Genomic DNA, 27,406 nt, shown 5'->3' with positions numbered 1-27,406 from the left:
AGTCAGATTGTGAGAAGAACAGATGGGGACGGATTTTTTGATCTGGGAAGATTTGGTGTTGAAATACTTTATTGTCCTACAAAATACCCGAGGTTGTGTGTGAAATGGAAAATTGCTTTAAATTATGCATATCAAGAAGAACGTCTTTCCTCCTTGAAGCTCAAAGAGCAATATGAAAGTGTGTGAGAGAAACATTCAAAAAGTGATTTTATGCTTTATAAAACATCAGTTGCAAATATTCACTTATCCTCCTCATTTTTAAATGCTACCCACGTTGAGCAAAATACAATCTTGCTAATCTAGGGCTTAAGGGAACTCTGATGACATTGACGTGAGAGAGTTATATTGAGTCTATAAATATTGGACAGGCAGAAGAGAACCGTAAAGTTTCCCAAAGCATAACAGAATAAACTTCGCAAAAGGAATATTAAGTTTCATAAAATATTTCCTGACAGAAAGGGCTTTTCGATTGTGAGCTAGCTACTTAAACTACATACATACAAGCCACAGTGGGCCCACTTCCCTATTTCTGAGGGGAAAAGATCATACCTGGATAATATACTTTATTTTCTGTACTGTGCAGCGATGCCCTGAATTTGATGAGAAGCGGGCAATTTGGTTTGGACAAGAGTGGTATTTTGTCTCTGTGCTTTATAAAACGTTACCTGCAGTGTTCATTTAATCTTGTTTTAAATGTCCCTTCTGTTTGGTAAAATATGGCCTTTCTGGTCTAAAGGGCTTCACAGGGCACTGATAGCATCTAGGTAAGTAGACTTTTGTTTTATCAGACTAATGTTAATTGGCTGCCTCACAAGCAGGGGCTTTTTATGTTGTTTTTTGTAAGTGCTCGACTATGCTCTGAATGCCAGCAAATCCTATAACTAGAACTATATCAATTATAAATGGAATCAAATAAATAACAGCTTTTGAAATACGATATTCTATTCAGCCAGTCTCAGTATTTTCCTTTAAGAACAATATCGCTCTTTAGACGGGAGATTTCTTCATGCTGGGGTGGTCAAGACTAACACCCAGGGCTGGAGCAAGAATCTCAGTCATGAGCTCTGGCACTGACTTTCCTAAAGGACGTCTTCATGTCACCGTCCCCTTTGCTCCACTTCTGCCATCCATGCGCTGTGGCAGTGGGTTGGTGCACATCTGCCTGCTCCCAGCAACATGTGGTGGGAAGGCACCTCTTGGGAGGAGTTTTGGTCCTTCCTACCATGAACAGCAGTGCTATGCAACCCTTCTATAAAGTGAGTGCCATTTTAAAATTAGGTTTTAAATCCAGAGGGAGGGACCTGTTCCAGAACCTCATTAATCTGCTGGAATTTAGCATCATTCGCAGCCCAAAGCCATGCAATGGACAGTTTACACCTGCTTGGGTTTTGTCTTTTACCTAAGCAGTTTTATTGTCACCTGCTGTTTAGTTTGTATATCAGTTTCTTTTCTTTTTAATCTTTATTTTACGATATTTTTTTTAAATTACCCCTTTGGTTATTGAATTAAGTGCCTCACACTGTAAAAGCGTTAGGATTAGAATGTATAATTCTTCCACATCCTGCACTTTCTGTGGTCATTTATATATTCACAAAGTGAGTATAAAATATTTAACTGTTGAAGTTTGTTTTCTTAGAAGCCATGCAAATGTTTTTTTTAACATGACTTGAGGCTAGTAACTAAACCGCAATTTTTTAAAAAATAAATTGTTTCACTTTTTCAAAGCAAGAAGTTTCATTTTTTTTCCAAAATGATATTTCAAGGCTACATGGAAACATAATTTTTAAAATTGGTAAGGACAAACAACTTTTGTTTCTTTCATTCGATTGAATTATTTTGGGGGATGAGCATTTCCTTTTGCAAAGAACTTTGCCACAAGTTGACTCAGAACTGTTCTGAAAGTTTCCCTGCGTCATTACCAATGATGAAGTTTTGTAACTCTCTTTGTTGTCTGCCTGCAGAATGGCTAAGAGGGCATTTGAAAAGCTCCCCCAAAACACCTCTGCTAGGAACAGCTGGGTGCGAAAGGTGAATATTTATATATTTATGTACATTCCAGGAAGCTGCTAGGGTAAATATAAATCTCTAGATCATTCTTTTTTATTTACTGCTGCCTCCTTTTGGCACTTAAACATGGTCTTTGCTTGTCCATCAGTGTGTAGCCAGCCCTTGCCAGAGGCAGGTGGGCTTTGCCAGCGTTATCTCTGCTCGTGGCCTGTTTCCCCCCCAAACCTACACCCAGTTGATGCCTCTGCTGCCCCTCGGCTGGGTGCAATGTCTGCTCTTCTCCAGTCTTAAAAAGACACGAAAAATCTTTATGGTACAGGTATAGGAAATGGGACCGAGTTAAAAAAAAAAAAAAGGCTTTTATAAATATTTGAGGTGGCTTGGTGGGTTTTTTTTTCAACTTCAAGGTGTTTTGCAAAGATTAACCACCAAATTCTTTACTAGGCCCAGGTGGTAATTTAACAAGTGCTGCTTTTCTTGTACCACATATGAAGACAAAATGCCAGCGAGCCTGTCTCACAGCTCACCCTGCTCAGCCGGCAGTCGGTGCTTCAGGTGGTTTCTGAGCCCTCCCGAGCCCAGCTCAATGTCGGCAGGTGCTGCAGAGCCTCCCAAAGCCTGCAGAGAAAACCTTGATATCAATCCCCCCGGTCTGAAAAAGTTGGTCTGCACGCCAGGGAATATGAGGCTAAATTTCACAAAGTATTTGAAGTTTTCAGACCTTAACATCTGCCAAAGCTGCACCACTGCCTGGGCTGTGATTGATTCATAGGTTTTTAAGGCCGGAAAGGACAATTAATATGATCCCCTGAATAGAGCAGGCTGTCAAAAGCCATCATTACGCCAAACCAAGAATGATATTTGCATCTGATTAAAGTGTGTCTTCCAGACCTCATGGTTCTTGTAACTACTCCCCTTCCTCCCCACCTGCTATTTCTGTTTATTCACTCAGTGCAACATACTTTAACTTCCCACTTTAGGCTCTGTAGGAAAGAAATCATGTTCTTTAAATTGTACTGCTAAGCAGCCAGGATATATGAGTGCTGTAAAAATAACAAATAGAAGAAATTACAAGAAACAATAGATATCCAAACTTATATGCTATAGCTTTTGAAGTTGTCTTATCAAACTATTGTATGAATTCTCAGTACTGCACTCTCTCACCAAGCTATTTTTTAGTGTGAATAAATAGTGTAACTGTTGTGGCACCTAGAATCAGCATAGCTGTACGAGGGATAGCTTTTGCCAATAGTAACCTTCTCAAAATGCTGGAAGATAATGAAAACCTCTATACTTTTTAAAATGTCATTTCATTCTTTGCTAACACAATGCTTAAAAAAACTGCTGAGGGCTAAGTGCAGCTTAATAAATCTCGAAACCACAGCTCCTTTGCCACTTGGAAAACTGTAACGGAGTCCAAATGTTGCTACAGCAGGAATGAATAATTCATGGCAACAAGGTCAATAATTTTGAAACTAAAAACTATCCATCAATATCCATAGCAATAGCAAGGTACAGAAATTCTCCTACCTCCTTGCAAGAACTTCATTGGGTAAACTATGGCATGATACCGGTCTATGCTTAGTGACACAAGGACGTAAGTCGAGGCATATAGAAGGACCACCTGGGGCAGAAGATACATGAGGCAGCAGTTGAGACACGTTTATCGCAGAAAATAATGTCAGTGAGAACACTGAACTAATAATATCTGAAAACTTTCACTGAGAAAAAAGAAGAAAAAAGAAAAAAAAATAACCCTGTGCTTTCACCCAAATCTTTTTCCTTTATCTTGTCCACAAAATTTCAAATACTTATTATGCTTTAATTAAAAGTGTTTCAACTTTAAATGAACAGTTTCAGCATTTATCGCTTTTGATGCTACAAAAAATTTTCTACAGCGTTTTCGTTAGGGTTAGTTGCTGTGGGGACACAAAGCCACGTGAGCTTGTGCATACAGGGGAGCACAAGGTTTCTATACCTGGAAGTAGCGAACGACTCTGCAAACAATATCAGGAGCCATAAAATCTCCAGTGTAGCGCCAAATGATGTCCGTCATTATGTTTATGAGTCCCGTGAATGAATCTGCAAAGAAAGTTAACTGAAGAAGCATTAAAAGAAGCAAACACATAACTGCAGGTGAGCCACAGAGGCAGGTATGACCCTCGGGATGTACCAGCTCCCCCAGCCATGCTGTGACCGGTCCGTAAAGGATGCTAGAGTTGCTGGGAAGGCCTTAGAAAACACTTAGAGTTTTGTGGTTTTATTTTCTTTTAATTTAAAGCCAATCCATTCAGACAGACGAGGTGGGGTTCTTCTAAGCATCAGAGCTGGCATCTTCTTGTGAGCACGACTTGCCTGGCTGGCATGACAAACGGGTATGAGCTGCACCCTTAAAGTGCCTTTTTCTCTCCGTTGCTAATTCAGGGACGTAAGGTGACCAGCTGAAATGGCCACGTCAGCCCTAGACTGGATGCAGGTCTCGGTCTATACCCACATGTATACTGAAGATGCCTATAATTAGATCAATTTCTCTTGAAATAACAATTTGCTTTTTGTGTGTGCAGATGCATAAAAAATCACCTCTGGGTTGTTACTCCCATGTACATAGAATCACAGAACGGTTTAGGTTGGAAGGGGCCTTTAAAGGTCATTTAGTCCAACCCCCTTGCAATGAGCAGGGACATCTTCAACCAGATCAGTTTGCTCAGAGCCCCCTCCAACCTGACCTCGAATGTTTCGAGGGATGACGCATCTATACATCTAAACGTTTCAGGCCTATCCACGAGAGACATGGAGGGGGTGGCCCTGATCCTGCAGCCTGCCAGGCTCACCACTGGCTGCCAAGATCCCCCAGGTTTTCTGTGAGGTGTGGTTAAAATATAGCGTGGGAGAAGCTGTAGGTTAGCGTCTAAGTGCGTCGTCTTGATCTCAGTTGTGCCAAATATTGAACTATTTAATGTCTTTTTGTCTTTTATTTCACTGTAAAAAGAAATATGTCTCCTGTGAAAGCACCTGGGGTGAAATCCAAATGCTGCTGAAGTTAGTGGAAATTTTGTCAGGATTTTATTAGAAAACTTAATTATTTAATGACTAACCCTGCCCTGTCAGCTTAAAGTTAGCCTACTTATGCCTGTACTTCTGTAGTCTGCATTCACCAAAATTAATACACCTCAAGCCATCTTCTTTTCTTTTTTTTTCTTTTTTTTTGTAGAAAATCTGAGATGTTCCAGCTTTTGTTCTGCTTCTTACTGTACAAATGAACACTCACAGCAATGCAAGTTTTACAAAGGAATCGCAAAAGCTGGTACTGCTGTTGTACATATAGGCAATATTAAATTTTGTCTTTAAAACCACGATAATAAAAAAGTTCTCTCCCTGTAGGACAAGATACGTGTTTTAGGTGCTGCCCATGGAAGAAAATGCGCGTCAATCCAGAGTTTTGCCACTTTAAGTGACACAGCATGTTGCTTTTCTTGCACAGTTTACCACAACGGGAAAGAGCAGGTTGGGAAAACATTTTGTACAATTTATCAGGACAAAACCAAGTAACATCCTGATTTAAAAAAAATTAGAGTGGTGAGGTAAAATGTTTCATTTTGATACTACCATTTTACACATTCGAAAACCACCTCTAAAATTTACTGTGGCAGAGGCATGCTAACCCCCAAATCAGAAGATTTTGGTTTGAAATATATGCTTTTGGAAACAAGATTTTTCAACAATTTCAAAACATTTTTTTTTTGAGTGGTGGACAGTTTGTACAGGAATTTCCAAGCAAACAGGTATGGATTTGTCAAAACGAGTTTCTTCCAAGCTTTCTGAAATTCCAGAAATTCCAGATGTTTCTAGCTGGAAATTGAGATCTCAGCTTAATGCTTTAGAAGCAGCAACGTGTTTTGCTTCATTGGAAAACTAGGATTATTTTTCCTGTATCAGTAATCCTTTACCTCCTCTATTTCTTCAAGGCTAAATTCGAAAGGAAATTAGAAGAGAAATATCATTGCTGTTGCGCATAACTACATTGCCTCCCTCCTCATGACTTTATTGTTCAACTAATTCTGGTTTGTTCTTTCCTCTCCTGGTGTTTCCCCGTTTTCTCTCTCTTCTCTCTTCCCCTGCCTCCAGAGGGAGGCTGGATCAAAGACGACCTCCAGAAGAAAGTTTGTGGTTTGAAACCTTGTGTTAAATGTTGCTCATTAATTAGAGTAATGGGGCAAGGGATGATTGTTCCTCTGATGAGTACAGTGGCTTTAAGACTTTACGGAAAAGATTGTAGGTGTATATAATTAAGGTGGTCTTTGAAGAAACCACAGAGTTTAAGTGTTTCAAAAAGTGAAATGCATCTTCCAGCAGTGGTTCAAACCCAGCCCTTCCCCTTTCCTTACTCCTGAATTACTGATTCATATTCTCTCTCTCTCCAGTAATGAAATATTCATAGGTTCAGAGTCATACACATCAATAGAGCTTCACCTCAGGGTATCCTCCAGCTTTTGATGCTCTGAGCATCCGCCAAGCAGGTGGGAAATGGGGGTTCATCTTCTTTCCAGAGCAGGAGGGTGCAGGGCCTGCCCTCCCTCCTGCCCATCTCCATGCGCTCTAGAGGAATGAGTGGGAGAAGGGAAGGCACCTCAGCTGTCTCCTTATTTCCCCCTTCTCACAGCCATTTTGCCATCCATTTCCAATGCAGTAGGAGAGAGATTTGGAGGTGGATCCTGCAGGTGAGGTGGGAGACGGGCCAGCATCCTGTCGGTCTCTGGGACACTGGGTGCAGAGCCAATTGCTGGGTGCAAGCAATTTGGACAGGCCCAGAACCGCGCTTCCAGAGTACACCCACATCAGCTTTTTAGTTTGCATCAGGGGTGTACTTTTTTAACCTGTGGTTGGCCCCTGCATGATGGAGAAGCCACAGGGGAATGAGCCTTTGGTTTGGCTAATGCTTGTCCTGAAGCTGCTCTCCAGGGGTGCCCCTCATGCACCCCATACCATGCAGGTGCCAGCCAGTGCTCAGGCTGATGGACCAGCTCTGGCGTCATGAATGTCTCTGGAGACATTCAAAACCTGCCTGGACGTGTTCCTGTGCAACCTGCTCTAGGTGACCCTGGTCTGGCTGGGGGGTTGGACTAGATGAACTCCAGAGGTCCCTTCCAACCCCTACCATTCTGTGATTCTGTGATTCTGTGACCACGGGGACTTTACTCAGCTGAAGTAACCCCCCCAGAATGCACAGTGTAGATCTATCTTTGGATCTACACATCCAAAGCTCCATCTTTGTCATGCTAGAGGTCTGCCCCCTCTGCATGGAATTACCTACCAGTACAGCTATAGCCTTAAATACTTCATGAGCTTTAAAGACAACTCAAAACCGTCTTTCTCTTGAAAGCCTTTGAGTGAGGTTTTTCATGTGACTGCAGAGGCTTTTAAGCAAGGTTTAAACTTCACAGCTTCTTTGTGCTGGCAGCCTCAGCTCCTTTCCCCCAGCGGTATATTTTAAGAGCTCTTTGTGCCGAGTTTCTGAATCCCTGTGAAGGGCTAAGCAGGTGCTCCTCCGAGCATGTGCCCCTGAGCACAGCACACACATGAGTGCCAAAGCAGATGCAGCCAGCTGTGCATGCACACTGAATTAGCCAGATTTCTCAATACCCTTTAATCACAGCAACATTTCTCCACGCAATATCCTCATGCCCTCTGGAGGTTTCAGAAATCTCTCTTGTCTTTCCTATCCTACCAAGTACCAGACCAACTTTTCTCACTCCTTTGCTCTTCTACTGCCTGCTCCAGAGGGTGTTTCTTATCCCATCTCTTCAAAGGAACAGACTCTCTCAGTGTGACCCATCTGCACATCTTTCGAGGATTTGTCATCCAGACACAGGTTACTTTATATAGAGCCACCAAGTAAATAATGTGCCTTGTGCAGGTGGTCAGGAAAAACACAGCAAACCTACACATGATGACAAAGAATTTGTGCTACTGCTCCCTGCTGTATACGCTCTAATCTGTTGATTCTGCACATCGTTTTCTGTTACGCATCTATTATTCACTCTCTCGTCAGCTAACTGGTTACCCCTGTGCTAAGCATACGCGCAAGCTCCACCGATTCACTTCTTGCCCTGAATGTCCCTCCTGGCCATTTCTTGCGTTGTGTCCTCCCCCCTCCAGTGCCACAAGTACCTGGTGCAAACCTTTATTAGTTATTTAGACAACGAATGTGCTGCTCATTGTTCTGTTATCTTACTGCTCATCACAGGCGCAATAATTAGACTTCATTTTTTTCACTCCTTCACAGCTACAAGCCCCCTTTCACACAAAGGCCCAGTGTCCCAGTGCTATAAATCTGATACACAGATCATGAATTACCAGCAGAGCTTTAGTCACTGGTAGATGAATCCTCCTCACCCACGTATCATCTCAGATGCAATTACAGCCACGATCAGTGTCTTGAAATCCTCATTTGCTGTGTAATTTGGATTGCTGTGATAGAGGTTAGTGTTTAGTCAGCCGATTTCAGCGATGTGATCTCAGCAGATCCCACCTTCCCTGGTTGCTTTTGGCAAGCCTACACCTCAGTGTGTATCACTGGATTACATCACTGACGTCCTAAGTGGTAAATGTCAGCTACAGGAAACCAACGTAGCTGATACATGGCTCTAAAACTCAGTGTCCTCATTACTGCTGGTATCCCCACTGCTCCTTACTAAGCTAGTGGCTTGCACGGTAGATGCTTGTATTCTTTCCCTGATGAATGTTCCTGGGACAAATGGCACCAAGCTTGCTCCTGAAAACAGTGCTAATCAACCTTTGCTCGTAACTGTGCGTGAACTTGTCATTGCCACTGCTTTCTTAATACTCTGGTTTTTTTTAACCAAGAAGTGGTGCGTGTACAGTGGTTCTGCGTCTGCATTGCTAGGCAACGGTGTGGTTCATTTAATTCCTCAGAAAAATAGGCAGAAAATCAATTAATGACATATATTCTCTTTTGATAGAAAATAAAAATACCAGCAAGTGGTAGTTTGTGACTTATAGCCAAATATATGTTCACAAAATCATGTAGGCAAAATGATTCCTTGTTGAACAGAAGACAACAGCACTGGTGTGATGGGGATGGTAGTAGTTTGCTCTTGAGGGGAGGTGGAGTTACTATAAACTAATTTAAAAGAAAAGATCCATGAGACTTCAATAATAAGGAAAAGTAGAGGGAGGTAGGGAGGAAAGATGGCTTTGCCTGCGGTTCACAGGGAGGGAAAAACTGCCTATTGGTGTTTGCACAGCTTAGAGCTGCTTAGGTCTGCGACCCTTCAGCTGCCTCCTACCTGTCGCCACCATGGCTGCAGCCCATCCTCAAAAGCAGAACTAGTATTTGGCTTTACAAACCTGTCAGCGTTTCAAAATGAAGGATTTTTAAACAGCATTTATCAAAAAGACCAAGAAAACAGCTGAGAAGGAGAAGCAGCTGTTATTCCCTCTTAGAGGGGACTGAAACATACTGAATATAGTACTGCAGCGTCTGTGGCTGGGAAATATGGCAGGTACTGAAACAATCCGTGAAAATACTGGACCCTAAAGACCAGTATTACCCAAGTCTCCGTCGTGCTCGGCAAAATCTCTTTGGATTGTTTCTGGACATGACTGAGTGCAGGCATTGCCTCTAGGCATTTGGGCACAGGAACCCCTTGGTTGAGGAGGTGATGGCAGCAGCTTGGGTGGTAGGGGCTGCCTCTTATGGCCAACGAGCACAAAAGGGTGCAAAAGAAAACATTACCCTTGGAGGAACAAATCTGAATGCAGGCTTGCTGTTGCTGTGAGTGAGACAAATTTTCATGGCAAAATACCCTCCACAGAGACAGAAGTCCATTATAGAAAACAGATGGAGGTAATTAGCGGTCTAGCATGGGAATAGAGACAGGTTACAACTGTCCTAGTTAATCTGTTCATAGAAATTCATTGACTTGATGGCATTGCCAAAGGGATGTACCTTGCGTGGACTTCAGATATTTCTTCTATTACAACTAAGGAGGTTAAGACAAAAATCTGTGCTAGCAAGTCTGCAAGAAAATATCTCTATCATTTGATTATTAGTAGTGACACCACTCTTCCCTTAAGACACTTACCCTAAAGATGCTGAAAGTCTTTTCTGTCAGAAGTGGAGAGCAGATTGCTGGTAAACTGACGTGGGTTAAAAAACTCAACACGTCATCTCAGCTGCAGTTTGATCATTTTTTTTCCCCTGATGAGAACAGTCCTACTAAGTTGGATGTGGTGATCCACGACTTTTTGGAGAAGCTGTGCCTCTTACTGAAATGTCATCCCTCTTTTCATGTCGCTTACAGAGCGATTCCATTTTAATGAGGGATGTTTTGTTCTGCTTTGTTGACGGTACCAAGCTGCACAAGGCAACACAGCAGCAGCAACACGTTGTAAGGCAAGACAGGGGGTGGGAGCTCCTCATCAGGGCTGAGTATTTCCCATGGCTCATTTTTTTGGACCTCACCATGTGCATTCCCATCACCTACCACTCCCCAAGGAGCACATCCTCTGGAAGCATCAGAAGCAGCAGTTTCCTAACACCTACCTGCAATGGAGTGATAGACCCTTAAAAACAAAAATGGCATCAGTGCTCTATTACTTCATCCTGTCCACGATTTTGAAGTGATGAGGTGGCCATCGCGGCTTTGCCACTGCTGCTCAGTATCACGCTTAATGTGCTGTCAGCTAATAAGAGACAGTGCGGTGAACTTGCCTTACAAGTTAGTAAACCCCCAGCTGATTTTGTTACAGACCTGAGGGTGCAAGCAATTTAAATTTAAGTGTACTTAGGGCTCCTGGAGTGGCAGGTTGGCTCGAGGACAGACACAGGGGAGAGAGAGCAGCAGAAGCTGCCCTACCTCCCACAGACACCCCTGCATCTCGTTTCATTACAGTCTTACTTCCATTCTTCCCTTAGTCTGTGCTTTCTAGTGAAAACACATCAGGTGGCTTTGCAAGTATTTGCTGCAATAGAAATAGTTTTGTGACCATGTTAGCTAGAAAACTTACCCACCCCTCTGCTCTCATTCAGCAGCTGATGGTGAAATAGGTTATGTACTTATGTGTACCTGGGCACCTGTAGGACAAGATACCTGCAAGATACCTGGAAGATGCCTTTTAAAATGACTAAATTTTAGCTCTTAAACCACTGAGCCCCCAGGAGCCCACTGCAGTGCCTTTGCGAGAGCAGAGCACCTTGATAGCCCGTTCGTCCTCATTGCAATCACTCCAGGTGCCTTTGCCTGTGTTTGTAGCTGTTTCCAGCCCCTTGCACTGCAGAGCATCTGGGTACAATGTTGGAGATGGGACCAGTGGGGAGGATGGCTGGCACCCCCAGGAGCCGCTGTGAACCCTCCCGCCCTGAATTTAACTCTTTTAGAAGTGTTGATGTGGAAGCGATGTGGTTGCGCTTAGATGGTGCAAGGATCCCAGCTCTCTGCTGGAGAATCCCAGGAAAAGGGGGGGAAAAGTGGTGGCCAAAATTTGGGGTGCGCTAAGCTTTTGTGGGGAATCAGCAAGCACACCCACAAACATTTTTCTCCGCCACAGCGCTTGTGCTGCCGCACGCGTGAGGCAGCAGGTTTGGCACGTGTGCCGGCGATGCGTACTACGCTGCTCTTGTGTGTTTTCTCCTTCAGGCCCGGGAGCCTGGAGCAGAACACAAAATGTAATGGATGAAACAAAACCCACTTGAAAATTTTCAAGAGGAAACCTGTTCAGTTCCTTCTCTTAAAGCCATGTGTATTTTTTCAGTGGCAGAATTGATGCTTTTTTTCTCTGTCTGGCTCATAAGAAGTGACAAGAAATTTTGTTGCACTGGGTGAGCATTTTATTTATTCATTGCACTTCTTACATTTCTGCTCCGAGGTCTCCCTCCCCCGAAATGAGGCGGGCCCTGTTAGGCTGCATGTCGTAAATGGTGGATGCAGTGAAGCTCCAGCCTCACTCCAGAGCTCATCCAGGTTAAAAGATGAAGGACTGAGAAAAGAATGTACTGCACAATGTTAACCTCTTCAGAACAGTGTTTACAGAAGAGCTGGAGAGCAGGTCCCTAGGAATTTGAATTCAACATGCCCTGCCACTCTGAAGGGCATTAAGGTTTTGTTTAATTTGCCTTTATTAACAAATCTCTTCCTACCATTCCTTCCCACCCTGCCCTTGCTGTGGGGCTATGGCTGGAGGGGCACAGGGGGCTAGACTGAACCAGCAGCAATGCAGGAGGGAGCATGGCACCCGCCAAAGCAGGGCAGGACAAATGGAACAGCAGCGGCACGTCAAATGCAGTAGAGGGTGAGCAAGGAGGAGGACTTGGCTTATAATACTAGGTCATCCACATCAGTGGTGGTTTCAGTCCATCCGCAAAGGTGAAGAACTGATAGGAGAATTGTTTTCTTGCAAAATCAGGATGCATCATAAAGCAGTCAGGAAAGTAAAGGCAAATGATTTCCATTCAAATGTCCCCTTCTTCAGACCTCTGCTGATACCATGGTTTGGGATTGGCAGTTCGCGTTAGGGAATCGTGTGGGGGCAGATGAAGTTGATGATAGTTCTGAATCTTAGGGCAAAGTTCCCACTTCCCATCTTGTGTTACTTACACATAGATGAGACCATGGTCTACTAGACCAAATATTATTTTGCTGTCTACCGTTGCTCAGTGGGAAGTTCTGCATAAAGAGAGACATTTTTTTGGACAGACTGTATAGAATCAGCTGAATATAGTTTCACACTGGGGTTTGAAGAGTGGACAAAGAGTTTCAGCAGCTGTTTACACAACAGGTAACAGCAAAACTGTAAAATCCATAGTTAAAATTCTTGTTTTAGTGAGGCATGTGGCTGTAGGTTTTGAAATAGGAACCAAACTACTGTAGGTATACGAACATATGACTTATGCATGCCTGAATACGTAAGTCAAAGTTAAGCAAGAACAAGTATTAGATCACTATTATTTATCTGTTGGGAAAGTATATGTCACAAGCAACTCATTAATTTAAGCCCTCTTTTCTCCTTAAGGCAAAGAAGAACAGGTAGAAAGAAGAAAACTGGCCTGGGGAAGAAACCTGCATAGGGGAGGCTGGCCTCAATTAGCGGAAATGCAGAAGATAAGCTGCTATGGATCAGCTTGTCTTACCTACGCACTGGAAAACAGGGTCATGCCTCCTCAAAGGACACAGAAATCACACTGCTTGTAATTCATTGCCTCTTCATTTACTTCAAGTGGTGCCTTCTAGCATTTTCCAGAATAAATTTATCTTCTAAGGTACCAAGCACCAAACAGACCTTTTTAATTCTGTCCTTCCCCATCATCTTGTACGTAGTTTCTTTCACTATTTCCTCTGAATCCCCGTTACTGATCCTTTTTGGCAATTCTTTACCTCAAATATTTTAAGGACTGGACTGCACGTTCTTATCTTGGTCACAGCTGCAGCTACACGATTATTCTCATCTAAAAAAGGTGGACTATCCTGGGAATAATTTCTGTTGGTGTAATTCAGGCATTCTGGTCCTCTTAGTCCCCGAATACCTGCACTTCTTACAATCCTGTCTTGGTAGTCTCAGGTATGGTTGATGTAGATACTTTAGTCGAGGTAGGAATGGTAAGAATAAAGCCTTCTTTCCTACCTTGCAGCAAATTGTAAATCGGATTCCCGTGATGCTCGGGCAGTGATATTGCATGCTGCTGCTCAATTTTTGTCCAACTGTAGGCTTGCAATTGCAGAACCGTAGAAAAAATGTTCACTCCCATTTTTGTACCTGCTTTGTTTCCCCTGGTATTTGCTGACAGCATGAACAAAAGCATACTGGTAAGATCTGTTGTAGAATTGCCTTGTAAAATTGTCATGTGGAAAACCTGGCCCATGCAGATGTAAACTGAGCTGCTTTCCATTAAATATACTGTAATGCCAGAACAGGCTGAAGATTTCATTACATATGGTCTGGATCTCAGTCCTATAATTGGGCTGAATTTGGCCAAAATGGACCTCTGAGCATTTGGTCTTACTAGAATAGCCAAGTCTCTGTAGCGCCATATGTGATATCTTTGACCTGAATTCCATAAATCCTGTTAAACCTTTGTAAGCAGTTGGTAACCAGCTAGGCAATGGAATGAAAGGAAGTGATTCTCCATAGAAAACCTGTAAAACACGTGAATGTGAGTTGTACAGATCAGCAGGTGAGGAAGTACAGCATGAAAATGCTGGGTATTTTGTCCTACAGCTCTTTGGAAAGATGGGAAAAAGTGTTCTATTTTTGGTGGCACAAAGACAATCTAACTCAGGATAATAAATAAATATCACTGCTTTAATATGCAAGAAGGGAACAGAAAAAATCACTGCCTTCTTAATGTAGCTTTTTGTTTCAGTGCTTTTTAGGGCATGCAAAGGATCTTTCCAGCATAATTTCCACTCGATTGCAACTAGAAATGCTGCGGTACAGATGTTAGACTAAAAGGTGTTAATGATGTATTTGTACATCTAATGTCAAAACTTTAAAGTCATGTCTTTTAACGGGAGCTAATGAGATCCTAAATGATGATTCTGAGTAAAGCAGAGTCATTATAGCCATACTGCTGGCGGCACCGTGCTCGTGCAATCCTCTCTCAACATTTACTGCCAGCATATGAAGAAGCCAGGTAGAAAACTCTGCACACCTACCTTAATTTATCAACAGAACTCAGACTCTCACGTACAGTAACTGTAAAATAAGCATCCTCTCTGTCAGATGACAATCCTGCCTGTACTTTCAGCGGGGAATCAAACAGGAATCCGTATAATTTAGAGGCAATATGTTTCCCGAGCAATTCAGAAAGAAATCCACTTCCCCCCTTAATGCTGAAATGTTGGACCCAAAGGATTATACAGCTTGGCTGCCAAGCACCTTTTATTAAAAACAAAAACAAACATAGCACAACTGTCATTAGGATTTGAATGTCTGAAACGGGCTGAAGGTAGGAAAACCATAATCAGTCCTTCAGGACCACAGAACAATCCTATAGCTGTCAAAACAAAAATTAAGTCTTCCTATAAATTGACATAAATTGACACAGCAAAAGACAACTGCTGCCGATGTGAAAAATACATAGTTCAGTCTGCTGGCTGCCAAGTGTATCTACAAAGCATATTCAGGCCTACCACTGGGACACAGGAAAGGTTATCAAAATATCATCCATCCTAATGTCTCCTTTTGCTCTGGGGCCCCAAAGAAAACCCCGAGTTCACCTCTTGCCCTTCCCTTTTCCCTGTACCACACTATGTGTGCCGAGTGTGCTAGGAATATAAAACCAACTGTTTTTCTTGCACTCTGCCTTGTCCAAAAACCAGTTTGCTTTGAAGAGAGTAATTTATGAAAAGATACATCAAACAGGACCAACATTTTACTAGCCAGAATTAGAGATGCTGCTGCTCTGTTTTCCCAAAGCATGTTACTAATATAAATAAAAGGTGTGGGTATGCCACCCACAACACTGTGTTCATGGGCTGTGGCACAGCATGGACCTCGTGCCTCAGACGTTTGTTGGTGTGGCCAAGTCAGACCTCTCTGACACCTCTTCCCTGTGGTCCCAAAGAGGTCAACCTAACGCTGGTAAAAGGGCAAGCAGAGCCCCTGAGACCTGCGTGGAGCTCTGCTAAAACGGAGTCAGTTTCGCACCAGTGTCAACAGCCTGTGGATGAGCTGTGATTTTTGGTTCGAGGGCTAAGCCAGCCTGCAGCTGTGTCAAGGTTGCAATCCCAGCCCAAAACTGAAATCATGGCATGCTAAAAACATAAAGGAAATTAGTCTTTTCAAAATATCTGGCTTCTTTTCCTGACCAAAAATGTCTGGGTATCTTTGAGATGAATATCCAGAAATTTGGATTTTCCCTGCAGGTAATTCAGTGAGACTGATGAGGGTAGAGTATAAACAGCAACTCTCAATAAAAAGCTAAAATCAATTTACTTGCGCCTTTTCCACATCCTCTAAGTCAGCATCCTAGCAAAGTTCTTCTGAAATTGGAATGTCTTCCGAAATAATGAATGAATGTGAACTTTTGTACTTATTTACAATTCACACCAAAAAAATAAAAGAAGCTTTATACAGATCCTAGTGTCTTTCTCCATTTCTGGAGCAAAGAATGATCAACCAAGAAGGGATGTGATTATTTTTGGCAACCTCCTAGGAGAAATAGATCTGATGAATTTATAACATCACTATCTTTCATGAACATTTTCTGCGAAGTACAAAAAAATGCATTGTGGAAACATTGTTTGCCGAAAACAATGCTAACTTGCCAAAGAATTTATTTGAAAATGTATTTGATACAGTGACAAGTGAGTGTTTAAGGATTTGGAAATACAATTGAAAATGCATAAAGCTGTCTTGCAAGAGTAGGTAGTCCATTTGCTTGTGACGTTTCAGGATGATCAAATTAGTCCTGAGCAAGAGCAAAATATTTTGTTTGCGACATTATCTGCACACAAAGAGGTCCGATAAAAGAACTCCAAGCCATTTCCTTTTCCAGATCCTTTCATATTTATGTTGACATTTTAAGCCACGTACGTAAAGCACGGTTATTTAAAAGCGTACATGTAAGGGGTATGGTTTTGGAAGTACTGCTTTGTTTTTCTGATGGATCCCATTGAATCAATTTTTCCAGTCTATTTGTATTAGCTGCGCAGAGCGTTCATAGAAATGCAATTGTGTACTGTAATTTCGCTTTGATCACAGTCATTTTCTTTTTTGTGTTTCCCAAGCAGTCTTCTAGAAAATACAGCAGTAATGGTATGCAGCAGTGGATATTGAACTGCTTGCAAACCACTCAGGCAGCTCATAAAAACATTATTAAAAGGTAAATGCCCTTTGTGCTCATAGCTTCTAAACTACGTAAGCTGAAGGGCTTTAATACTTCTAATGCGTTGTAATATATCGAGATGTGCTCTGCTGGCATTAGCACCGTTGCTTTCCAGCTGACAGCTTGTGGTCTTCTGTCAGTCACCGGCTTGATTTGGCTCTGACTCTCCCTCTGAGCGATGTTTGCCGGGGAGCGCGATGGCAGGCAGGTGGCACATATATTCTTCCTGGATACAAAAGGATCCTTTTCAGAGCATGCTGAAGCATTTCCTTGGTACCAGTGAGTGTCCTCCCAAACCGTGGGAGCCTTGGGAGATGCCGCGTCCTGCGAAGGTGCTCTGGCTCACCTTCTAACCTGAGTTTGTCCCCAAAATTGGGGCTCTGGGAGAGCTGTGAAGGCCACAGAGGGAAAGAGGGCTTTCTGTGCCCGTGTGCTCTGAGCGCTCCACTTGGTAAAATAATAATGGGGCTATTTTAAAGACATCCTTGATGTTCACTGGGGAAGTGGCATATTGCTTTGGTTTCTGGATGCATTAAACAGATGTCTTCCCCTGTCCTGAGGTCATCCCTTGCTCAGCAATCTCTGTGAATGTAATGTTCAGACATGTGAGTTTATTCCTTTACCTAAAGGACTGGGAGTTCATCTGAGGATGGGCTTTCTCTCAAAATCGGACCCTATGCAGGTGGTCTGCAGCTTTCCCCAGGTAGAGGAGAGCCACGATACTTGCCGCTGCTTTAGCAGCTCAGTGAGTATTGCCAAACCTCATAGTTTACTGGGGACTCTTCCCATGATGGCAGCTGCCCTGGCTGCAGTGTCGTTTTACCCTCAGTGTAGATTGTGTTAGCTGTAAAGTTTGCCACAGTTCTCTCAATCTTTCGTCTATCTTGCCAATTTCTGCTGTAAACTAAGCATTAACTTTATACTGCCTACAGGGTTCAGGTTTTGTAGCCTGAGAAATTTTGCTGTAAATCGCAGTTATAAAGGTTGCAGAATATGTTGGAATACCTAAGACCTTCACGCAGGCAGCAGAGACCAATCTAGCCAGTACCAAATTGTCAACATATTATTTATTTTTACAGCTGACCTCAAGATCTGTACCCAAAATAACAATTTCCCTATTGGCATATGATTTCCCTCAAAAGGGAAATTATTTTTCCCTCTTGGTGTATTAGTGAAATATACTTTCCCTTTCGTAATGAGTAAACTGTGCTGCCGCCTTTTCCTCCTCTCCACTGCTTCCTTCCCCATCCTCCACTGCCAGCTCGAAATGTTGATATTTGATAATTTGACAGCCTTGGTCTAGATAGGAGAGTGAGTGTTCCTCCCAGAAAGAGCACTTAAAAGTTATTTTCAACGGTGCAGTTTATGTTTTCACCGTACCCAGAAGAAGGTAGTAGGCAGTGAGCCGAAGTCAGAATTTAAGCACACTGGCTGCTCTGTGCTACATGCTTTTGAAGACGGTATGCGCTTATAGTAAGCTAGCTTCAGGGTGCAATACATGGTTTTAATGTCATTGCTGACACAAAATCCATACTTGAAGTAGCATACACTCACACTCCCCGCCAGACACAGTGCAAAATACTTTCATGCTGATTTCCATCATCCACCCATTTGCTCCAAGGCCTCAGCAGATGGCCAACAACCTCCGTCCCACCCACTCTACAATGAGGTCAATGTCATCCGAGATGCAGCATGCTCACGCAAGTCAAAACCTCTGTTTGAACAAGTTTTTTTCTGTGGAAGAGACAAAAAATGCTTTTGGTAAGTGCCTGAAGCGTGCAAAAGGTGCCATATTTTGAACAAAACCTGTTAGTTTACCTGCTGCATGGGAAGTAAACTGGGCACTCGGCAAGTACTTGATGAAAACCATGTTTGTGGTGATGGGGCTGCTATTCCAGTTAACTTGCCAAGCCACAAGTGCTAGCTGACCCATGCAGGGAGACTAAGAGATAATCTTCACTTATAGCCAGGTTGCAAAGGTACAGGACTCGCTACTGATTTCTTTGTTTAAGAAGCTTCAGTGCATGAGACAGCTAAGATTTTGCAGCACAACATTATGAGAGAAACCAGGTCAATGTGCAACTGATGTGGTTGAAACTTAATAATATTAAATCAGACACCTTTGCAAAGCAAAGGTTTCACATGGGTGGGGTATTTTTCGCTGTGTTGTCTTTTGTGCATTAAAATTTCATGACGGTTTCTGACTTAGAGCAATGAGATTTGCCACTAATAACTCTTTGACGCAAAGAAATTTAGTTGCTGTTTCATAGGGAATTTGAGTATCACAGAGCTGTAAAAACTTATCAGAGAAGATCATCAGAGATTGGAAATGTATATATTGGACAAGTGAATCAGAATCAGTGCTGTAGCACAGTCTTCATGGGACCCATGCAGCCAGTACCGTGAGGCTTACTCCAAATGGACCGTGCCATCTAACAAGGCCAGTATTTAAAATGTGTTGGGCTTGCTATGCCTTCATGTGCTTCTCTCAGGGAAATCCAGGAACCCAAATTTAAATTGATTCTGTAAATGAAAGGTGGAAGAGGTGACATGGTATCCTCCTTTTAGAGAGATGAACAAAACACTGAATGACCCTGACTTTGCCAGGGTTATGTACGAAGCTGGCCTCAGAAGTGGTGATGCTGGATTTCATGCTAGGGCTGACAGGAAAAGCAACTTTTGCTCTCCAGCCCTTTTAGCAGGGATCTGCTACTGACTTCCATGAGCAAAGGTCCATGGCCCTGCAGTTCCTGAGTAAAAGACTTTAATTTAGAGAGAACGTTCTCTTGATTTTTAAATATTTTGTGTATTTCATTAAAATAAAGAAGACTGAGCAGAAATGACATTTCTTGTATTTCAGTTGGCTTATCAGATATCACTGGAGAGACAATTTCCTAAGGAGCAGTAGGGAATTACCATATTTAATATACCTTAAATTGTTTTTCTGTACTTAGTCATAATATAACCGTAACTCCAGCAATCCCATAACACGCTAGAAAACCAGTGTTTATACAATCCCTATCTCTGTAGCATGGGAAAGCCATTTTTCTAAGAAGGCTCTCCATCCCTCCCACACGTGGCATCAGTTCCTGGTTTTCTCCCTGCCAATGTGAGTTGGAAAGTGAAAATGGATAGAAATCAGTTCTTCCATTCAAGACTAGAAAATATCCCTCCATAGAACAACACCATCTTAAAATGTAGAGGTGTGCTACTTATCTCCACAGTTAAGGTTGTACTGAAAACACAGTAGATAAAAAGCTGTCCTAGCTCATCCAGTGGCTCGGATCTGATTTTGCTGTCACTTCTTCAGTTCATACGTGGCTTCGTAAAAATATTTATACACACACATAAAATACCGATTTAGAATCATAGAATGGTTAGAGTTGACAGGAACCTTAAAGATCATCTAGTTCCAACCCCCCTGCCATGGGCAGGGACACCTCCCACTAGACCAGGCTGCTCAAAGCCCCATCCAGCCTGGCCCTGAACACTTCCAGGGATGGGGCATCCACAGCTTCTCTGGGCAACCTGTTCCAGTGTCTCACCACACTCAGAGTAGATAATTTCTTCTAATATCTAATCTAAATCTACCCTCTTTCACTTTAAAACCATTACCCCTAGTCCTGTCACTACGCTGCCTGATAAAGAGTCCCTCTCCACCTTTTCTGTAAGCCCCTTTAAGTACTGAAAGGGCGCTAGAAGGTCTCACCGAAGGCTTCTCTTCTCCAGGCTGAAAATATATTAAAACAATTTTTTTTTTTTTAGGAAATAGTTAAATTCCTCCTCTTTTTGTCATGTTTCTTCAGGTTCCTACAGCTTCAAAACAAACTGTTTCCTTGTGCTGAAAACCCACTGTTCCCCACTTCTAGTCTTCAGCCTTCTGGCATGTTTGGGTAATATTTTCTCTGTCATTCTCTTTTGCTAGTTTACAATGAAAGTACAAACATCTTGCAAGAAAAATTGTTTTTATCAGTGCATTATCAGTAACCTCTCAGCCTAAGAAATCAGCGTGATCAACCGACCACTTCTGCTTTTCAGTGTTCTTATCCCTGTTCCTTAAGAAGTAGCAAAAAGTCTGACTTGGAAGTTAAATATTTGGGGGTTTGTCCAGGTGTAATTTCCATCCTGTTTTGATTATACTTGTTCTTGTTCTTGTTAAGCAAGTCTTCACCCTTTTCTCTGTCTTGTTACTGCCTGCCTAACTTAATAGGAGTGGAGAAATATATAACTTACCTCCAAGTTTCTTTTGGATTTCAAAGTTTGGGCTATGGAGTTTATCCACCTTGGTTTAACACTGACAAAGCTCTTTTTTTCTTTTTTTTTTCTTTTCTGGTGTGTCTGTGTATATTAACAGAATGAGCTGCTTAAATGCATCCATATCCACTTTGCATCCTTCCGTAATTTCAGCTTGTTCTTTCCGCTAACACAACGGGGCATGGCAGTTGTCTGCACTGCAAAGGTTCTTCTTTAAGGTTAATCACACGGCTGTAGTGATACTGCGCAAGTTTGGAATAACATTTGTCATTTAAGCTATATTTTTTTTCCAGACCCCACTGGAATAAACTGTCTTTTGGGCAGAGTCTAGAAAAGTCTGGGCAAATTCAGGATGGCTGTTTAGAAACAGAGGTGAGCACAAAAGAAATAATCATGCATTTTTCCATCAGGTAACATGTTGATATGCCTTGCTGCTCTTAAAAAATATATAAATAAAAAAGTACTGAGAAATACCTTCTTTGTAAAACTGTATTTGCAGGTGGTTTTTGAGTCAGAGCCTTCTGAGGTCTGATTGAAACTTTGGAAGATTAGGTTTTTAGTTATCAAAGATGAATAGCAATCCAGACATAATTGGTGACGTATGAGTACTGGAGGGGTTTATACAGTCAACTTTAGAGATCTAAATTAGGAATTGAATCCTGCACAAGTCAGTGAAACTTAAAGGCAGCTCAGAGTGTTTTCCTCTATCAGCTATAAATGGAGCACAGGGAGAGTGGCTTCGTAGCTTACATACCTAAGTGAGGTGCCTAAAATAGATGGCATGAATAATGCCTAAAATGAATACCAGTGTCCAAGAATGCAGTCGTGAAATTTAATCCAATTATCTCTATGACAGTTATGCCCCATTCTGCTTCCCAGGACTGATGTCGAGCAGTTATGCTTTCTTTAGACCTACTTCTGTACTCATGGCAAGAAGCTAACAGAGCATTTTCCCTCCACCCTCCCCGCTGACAATGATGCTGTACAAAGCAAAAGGTTCAATGCTCCGAATAACAGTAACTTCCTCAGGTGAAGAAGGGCACGGATTAAAATCCCTTTGCCTCAAAGACCTGCAAACGCAGGTTGTCACCAAAGTACTCAACCGCCTAGGTACAAGAGAAAGCAGGTGTCTGAAGAAATTTACCTAATTCACATTTTATTAGGCTAACTAGAAAAGTTACTGAGATTAGAATTTTGTTGCTCTTTTTGCCCTTTCTTTCAAATACTGCAGGGTCACTTTGGTATACGTGCCCAGACTACATTGCATTTTTGCCTTGCAGCCCTCAAAAGTGCTGTCGTTGGCCAAGCAAACCTTTATAATGTCCACACAGCCCTACTGGTATCAGCGGAGCTGTGATGGAGCAGTAATTTAGCTGCACAGTGCGGGTCTTGGCACAGGGTTAGAGAAATTGCATTGAAGGTGAAAGATGGGGGAAAAAAGCTACCAGCAAAAACTGTCTGAAAGGAAAGGCTTTCATTTTAGTCACACGGATGTCGAGTCAGGGAAAGCATTTGTATGCAAAGATCTGAAATAATGACAGCTCCTTTTAAAATAATAGAAATGGTAAATGTGCATCTCCTATGTAGAAATCTGTAGGTGGGGAAGTGGAATTAAGTTTAGGCTGCGTGTGTCTGTTGAAATGAGAAGACGATGCCTTTGTATAAAGACAGGGCACCGAAGGTCCATTCGTCATTTTTTAATCCTTTCAGAAATTACTTACTACCCAGGAAAAGCAAACAGAGCAACTGAATTCCATCTTAGTTCAAAAATGTATGATCTGGGGTGAATTTTGGAAGATAGGATTGGCACAAGATGTTCCACTAATATAATGATTTCCATTGTGGGAGTGACCAGGGGCCCAGGCTTTAGGGATGGCATTTGAAGCCTCTCGTGGGTGACTTAGGAACAGAAGTCTGGTACCTACTTGCGATTTTAAATATGCATGTGCACTACAAAGGAATAATCATTGTGTATTGCATTGCATATGTATAGGTGTGCTGCAGCTGGTTTTCCTCTGCTTTAGAAGCAGGGGGATTTGTGGTCTAAAGCCTATTAAGTCCCTAAAGGTTATAAAAGGAAAGACTCCAATTCTTTCTACAGGAATCCAGACCACTACTGAAAATATGTTACGGCTCCACAAAATAAAAGTTAAAAAAGATTTATCTGGCTTGAGAGTGTTAGAGTGACTGAGATACAGATGAAATGAGGGCATTTCATCTTTGTTGCTAAATTTTCAGGGTCCCAGGTGGTCCTGTGTAGAGTGAAAACAACCCACACCACCATATCCTAGACTGAAATTGTTACTGGAGCTATTGGCAAGCTGGGAGACTGTGTCTGCTGTTTTGCAGTTGCAGAGGGGATACAGTTTATATCACTAGGCACTTTGAAAATCCCACTCTGAAGGTCCTGTGGATGATGAATACGCAAACTGTCCCCTTCCGGCACAATTTAGTACAGTATTTAGATGCTGTACATTGAGTAAATAGGAAAGAAGAGGGGTTTTTCTGCGCGTTCCCCTTGCCTGCGGGGACCTCAAGCAAGCTATGCTGCAGAGTGTTTTGTGCTACCTGTGAGGGATCTGAAGACCACTGCTCAGAGGCAGCAGGCTGAAATACGCTGGTTTAAGGATGTCTGCCTAGTGGGTTGGGATTGCATTAATTACAAACCATGAATCATGGACATCTTGTTCCTGCATCTGTAAGATTAAAGCAGGCTATATAAATAACAGTCATTACAGGGTTTTTAAGTGGATGACCATTCTTGCTTCCAGTAGCAAATTTGGAGAGCTCATTATCTTTATATTTCCACTAATGGGAGGGCCATTGCATTCTACTGTTATAGATACAGCACTTCATCTTTTTTTGCTTTTGTGCCAGTGCTACTGTTTCTGACTGCAGTGAGCTACAGCCGATAGGGTCACAGCAAAGACGAATATTGTGTACAGCCCTGGACTTTCCAGTGACCCCTTAAGAAGGTGTCTAAAAATACGTGAGCATTAGGCAAAATATAGAGTACACAACTTTGGGTCCAGGCTGGTTAAAAACACTTGGAATTCAGTTTGGAATTGGAAACTAAAGCAGGAGAAGTAGCTGTCAGTAAACCTACAGCTCATTTCTGCGCCCTTGGAGTGTCCCGCCTCTACAAGAGCTCCCTGGTGGGGCACTAACCAGCCTGCTTTTTGGGGTACCATATTCTAGACTAGAACTCTCTGGCTAGTGCATTGAGATCAGCTCCATCACCGTTTCTTTGTCTTTCCTAGCATTCTTCCTTGACTCCAGTTCTCTTGCCTGCATGCACAGAAGGCAAAGGCAATACAGCTGCCACATAATTACTGCCAGTCGTCCAGGGCCACCATCAGAGCCCCAGTCTTGTGGCAGCATAACTTTACCTTTTTAAGGAGAATTCATTTTGCACCAAAAGCAGTTTCTTTCACATTAAACCTCACAAGTCGTGTAATTAGACTGGGTGTTTGTTGTGAGTCCCAGTTTCACTGTTCTTCCTATGGTACCAGTCTGGAATTGCCCTATTGAGGGCAATAGCCATAGGGGGGTCCATTCTGAGGGGAACTGAGAGTCCCATATGCAGGCCGGACCCTTCCCAAAGGGAGGTCTGTTGCCTGCCTGGGGCCCGTGTTAAGGATATAGCCAGGAAGCTTCCTGGCCTGATATGACCCTCAGATTATTACCCTCTTTTGGTCTTACAGGCAGACAGTGAGGAGCTGGAGAGTAGAAGTCTGAGGGCAATGAAGAAGGATTTAAGGGCCTTGGGACGGCTTGTCAAGGGTTTGGGAGCACAAATTGTATTCTCCTCTGCCCTTCCAGCTTTGGGGACTGACAAATGGGTAAACAAGAAAATCGGATGGATCAACACCTGGCTCCAAAACTGGTGCCACGAGCAGGGCTTTGGGTTCAGTGATCATAGTTTGATCTACAGGACACCGGGCCTGCTCACTAAGAATGGGAAAACCCTAACCCAAAAGGGGAAAAGGGTATTAGGCCAAGAGTTAGCAAGGCTCACGGACAGGGCTTTAAACAAGTATTGAAGGGGCAAGGGGATAAAACCAGGCCCACTAGTAATGAGCCTAGGGATAAAGGGCCAAGGATGGGGGTGAAATCGGTAGCCCAGCTCAAGTGCATCTACACGAACGCACGTAGCATGGGCAACAAACGGGATGAGCTGGATGCCATTGTGCAGCAGGACAGCTATGATGTAGTTGCCATCACGGAAATGTGGTGGGATGACTGTCACGACTGGAATGCTGCAATGAATGGCTATAAGCTCTTCAGAAGGGATAGGCAAGGAAGGAGAGCCGGGGGTGTGGCTCTGTACATTTGGGAGTGTTTTGATTGTATAGAGCTAGATTCCAGTGATGATAAAGTCAAGTGTTTATGGGTAAGGTTGAAGGGGAAGGCAAATAAGGGAGATGTTGTGCTGGGAGTATGCTACAGACCACCTGGCCAGGATGAGGAGACAGATGAAGTATTCTATAAGCGGCTGGCTGAAGTCTCGCAATCGCCAGCCCTTGTTCTGTTTGGGGACTTCAACCTGCCGGGTATCTGCTGGAAATATAACACAGCAGAGAGCAGGCAGGCTAGGAGGTTCCTCGAGTGCATGGAAGATAACTTCCTGACACAACTGGTAGGTGAGCCTACCAGGGGAGGTGCCTTGCTAGACCTACTGCTCACAAACAGAGAAGGACTAGTGGGAGATGTGGTGGTCGGAGGTCGTCTTGGGTTTAGTGATCATGAAATGGTCAAGTTTTCAATTTGTAGAGATGTGAGGAGGGGGGTTAGCAAAACCTCCACCTTGGACTTCCGGAGGGCGGACTTTGACTTGTTCAGGACATTGGTTGAGAGAGTCCCTTGGGAGACAGTCCTGAAGGGCAAAGGGGTCCAGGAAGACTGGATGCTCTTCAAGAAGGAAATCTTAAAGGCCCAGGAGCAGGCTGTCCCCAACTGTCGCAAGTCTAAAAGGCGGGGAAAAAGGCCAGTCTGGATGAATAAGGAACTTTGCATGGGACTTAGGAAGAAAAGCAGGGTTTACCACCTTTGGAAGAAGGGACAGGCAACTCAGGAGGAGTACAGAGATCTCGTTAGGTTATAGAGAGAGAAAATTAGGAAGGCAAAAGCCCAGCTGGAGCTCAACTTGGCCACTAACATTAAGGACAACAAAAAAAGCTTTTATAAATACCTCAACAAAAAGAAAGCCAGGGAGAATCTCCATCCCCTACTGGATGCTGGGGGGAAAGTTGCAACCAATGACGAGGAGAAGCCTGAGATACTTAATGCCTTCTTTGCCTCCGTCTTCAATAGTCAGACCAGCTATTCCCAGGGTTCTCAGCCTCCTGAGCTGGAAGATAAGGATGGAGAGCAGAGCAACCCACCCATAATCCAGGAGGAAGTAGTCAATGATCTGCTTCTGCACCTAGATGTACATAAGTCTATGTGGCCGGATGGGATTCATCCAAGAGTACTCAGGGAGCTGGCGGGAGAGCTCACCAAGCCTCTCTCCATCATTTATCAACAATCCTGGTCAACAGGGCAGGTGCCAGATGACTGGCTAATGTGACGCCCATCTACAAGAAGGGTCGTAAGGAGGATCCGGGGAACTACAGGCCTGTCAGCCTGACCTCGGTACCAGGAAAGATCATGGAGAGGATCATCTTGAGTGAGCTCTCACGGCAACTACAGGGCAGCCAAGGGATCAGGGCCAGCCAGCATGGGTTTAGGAAGGGGAGGTCGTGCTTAACCAACCTGATCTCTTTCTATGACCATGTGACGTGCCTTCTGGATGTGGGGAAGGCTGTGGAAGCCGTCTGTCTGGACTTTGGTAAGGTCTTTGACACCGTCCCCCACAGCATTCTCCTGGAGAACCTGGCGAATCATGGCATAGACAAGTGTACTCTTCGCTGGGTTAAAAACTGGCTGGATGGCCGTTCCCAGAGAGTTGTGATTAATGGGGTGAAATCCTCTTGGCGGCCAGTCACCAGTGGTGTCCCTCAGGGCTCAGTTTTGGGGCCAGTTTTGTTTAATATCTTTATCAATGATCTGGATGAGGGGATTGAGTGCACCCTCGGTAAGTTTGCAGATGACACCAAACTAGGTGAGAGCGTCAACCTGCTTGAGGGTAGGAAGGCTCTACAGAGGGACCTGGACAGGCTGGATCTATGGGCCAAGGCCAGCTGTATGAGGTTTAATAAGGCCAAGTGCCAGGTCCTGCATTTCGGTCACAACAACCCCAAGCAATGCTATAGGCTTGGGGAAGAGTGGCTGGAAAGCTGCCCGGCAGAGAAGGATCTG

At 43.3% G+C, this 27,406-nt stretch overlaps 1 protein-coding gene across 1 annotated transcript in view; it reads right to left on the bottom strand.

The window, feature by feature from the left end:
• The window catches only part of NPSR1 (neuropeptide S receptor 1), a 64,762-nt gene that overhangs the window by 15,798 nt on the left and 21,558 nt on the right, over positions 1 to 27,406 (bottom strand). Inside the window, exons 3-4 of the mRNA XM_054192026.1 lie at positions 3,986 to 4,089; positions 3,538 to 3,631 (exon numbers count right to left, since the gene is read on the bottom strand). Coding sequence (XP_054048001.1) covers positions 3,538 to 3,631; positions 3,986 to 4,089 — 198 coding nt within the window. The remainder of the gene's footprint in view (positions 1 to 3,537; positions 3,632 to 3,985; positions 4,090 to 27,406) is intronic.

Source organism: Rissa tridactyla, chromosome 2, assembly GCF_028500815.1.
Source record: "Rissa tridactyla isolate bRisTri1 chromosome 2, bRisTri1.patW.cur.20221130, whole genome shotgun sequence".
In the NCBI taxonomy this organism is placed as follows: Eukaryota; Metazoa; Chordata; class Aves; order Charadriiformes; family Laridae; genus Rissa; species Rissa tridactyla.
The sequence above is the reverse complement of the archived record's forward strand: the minus strand, read 5'-3'. Positions and strand labels throughout refer to the sequence as shown.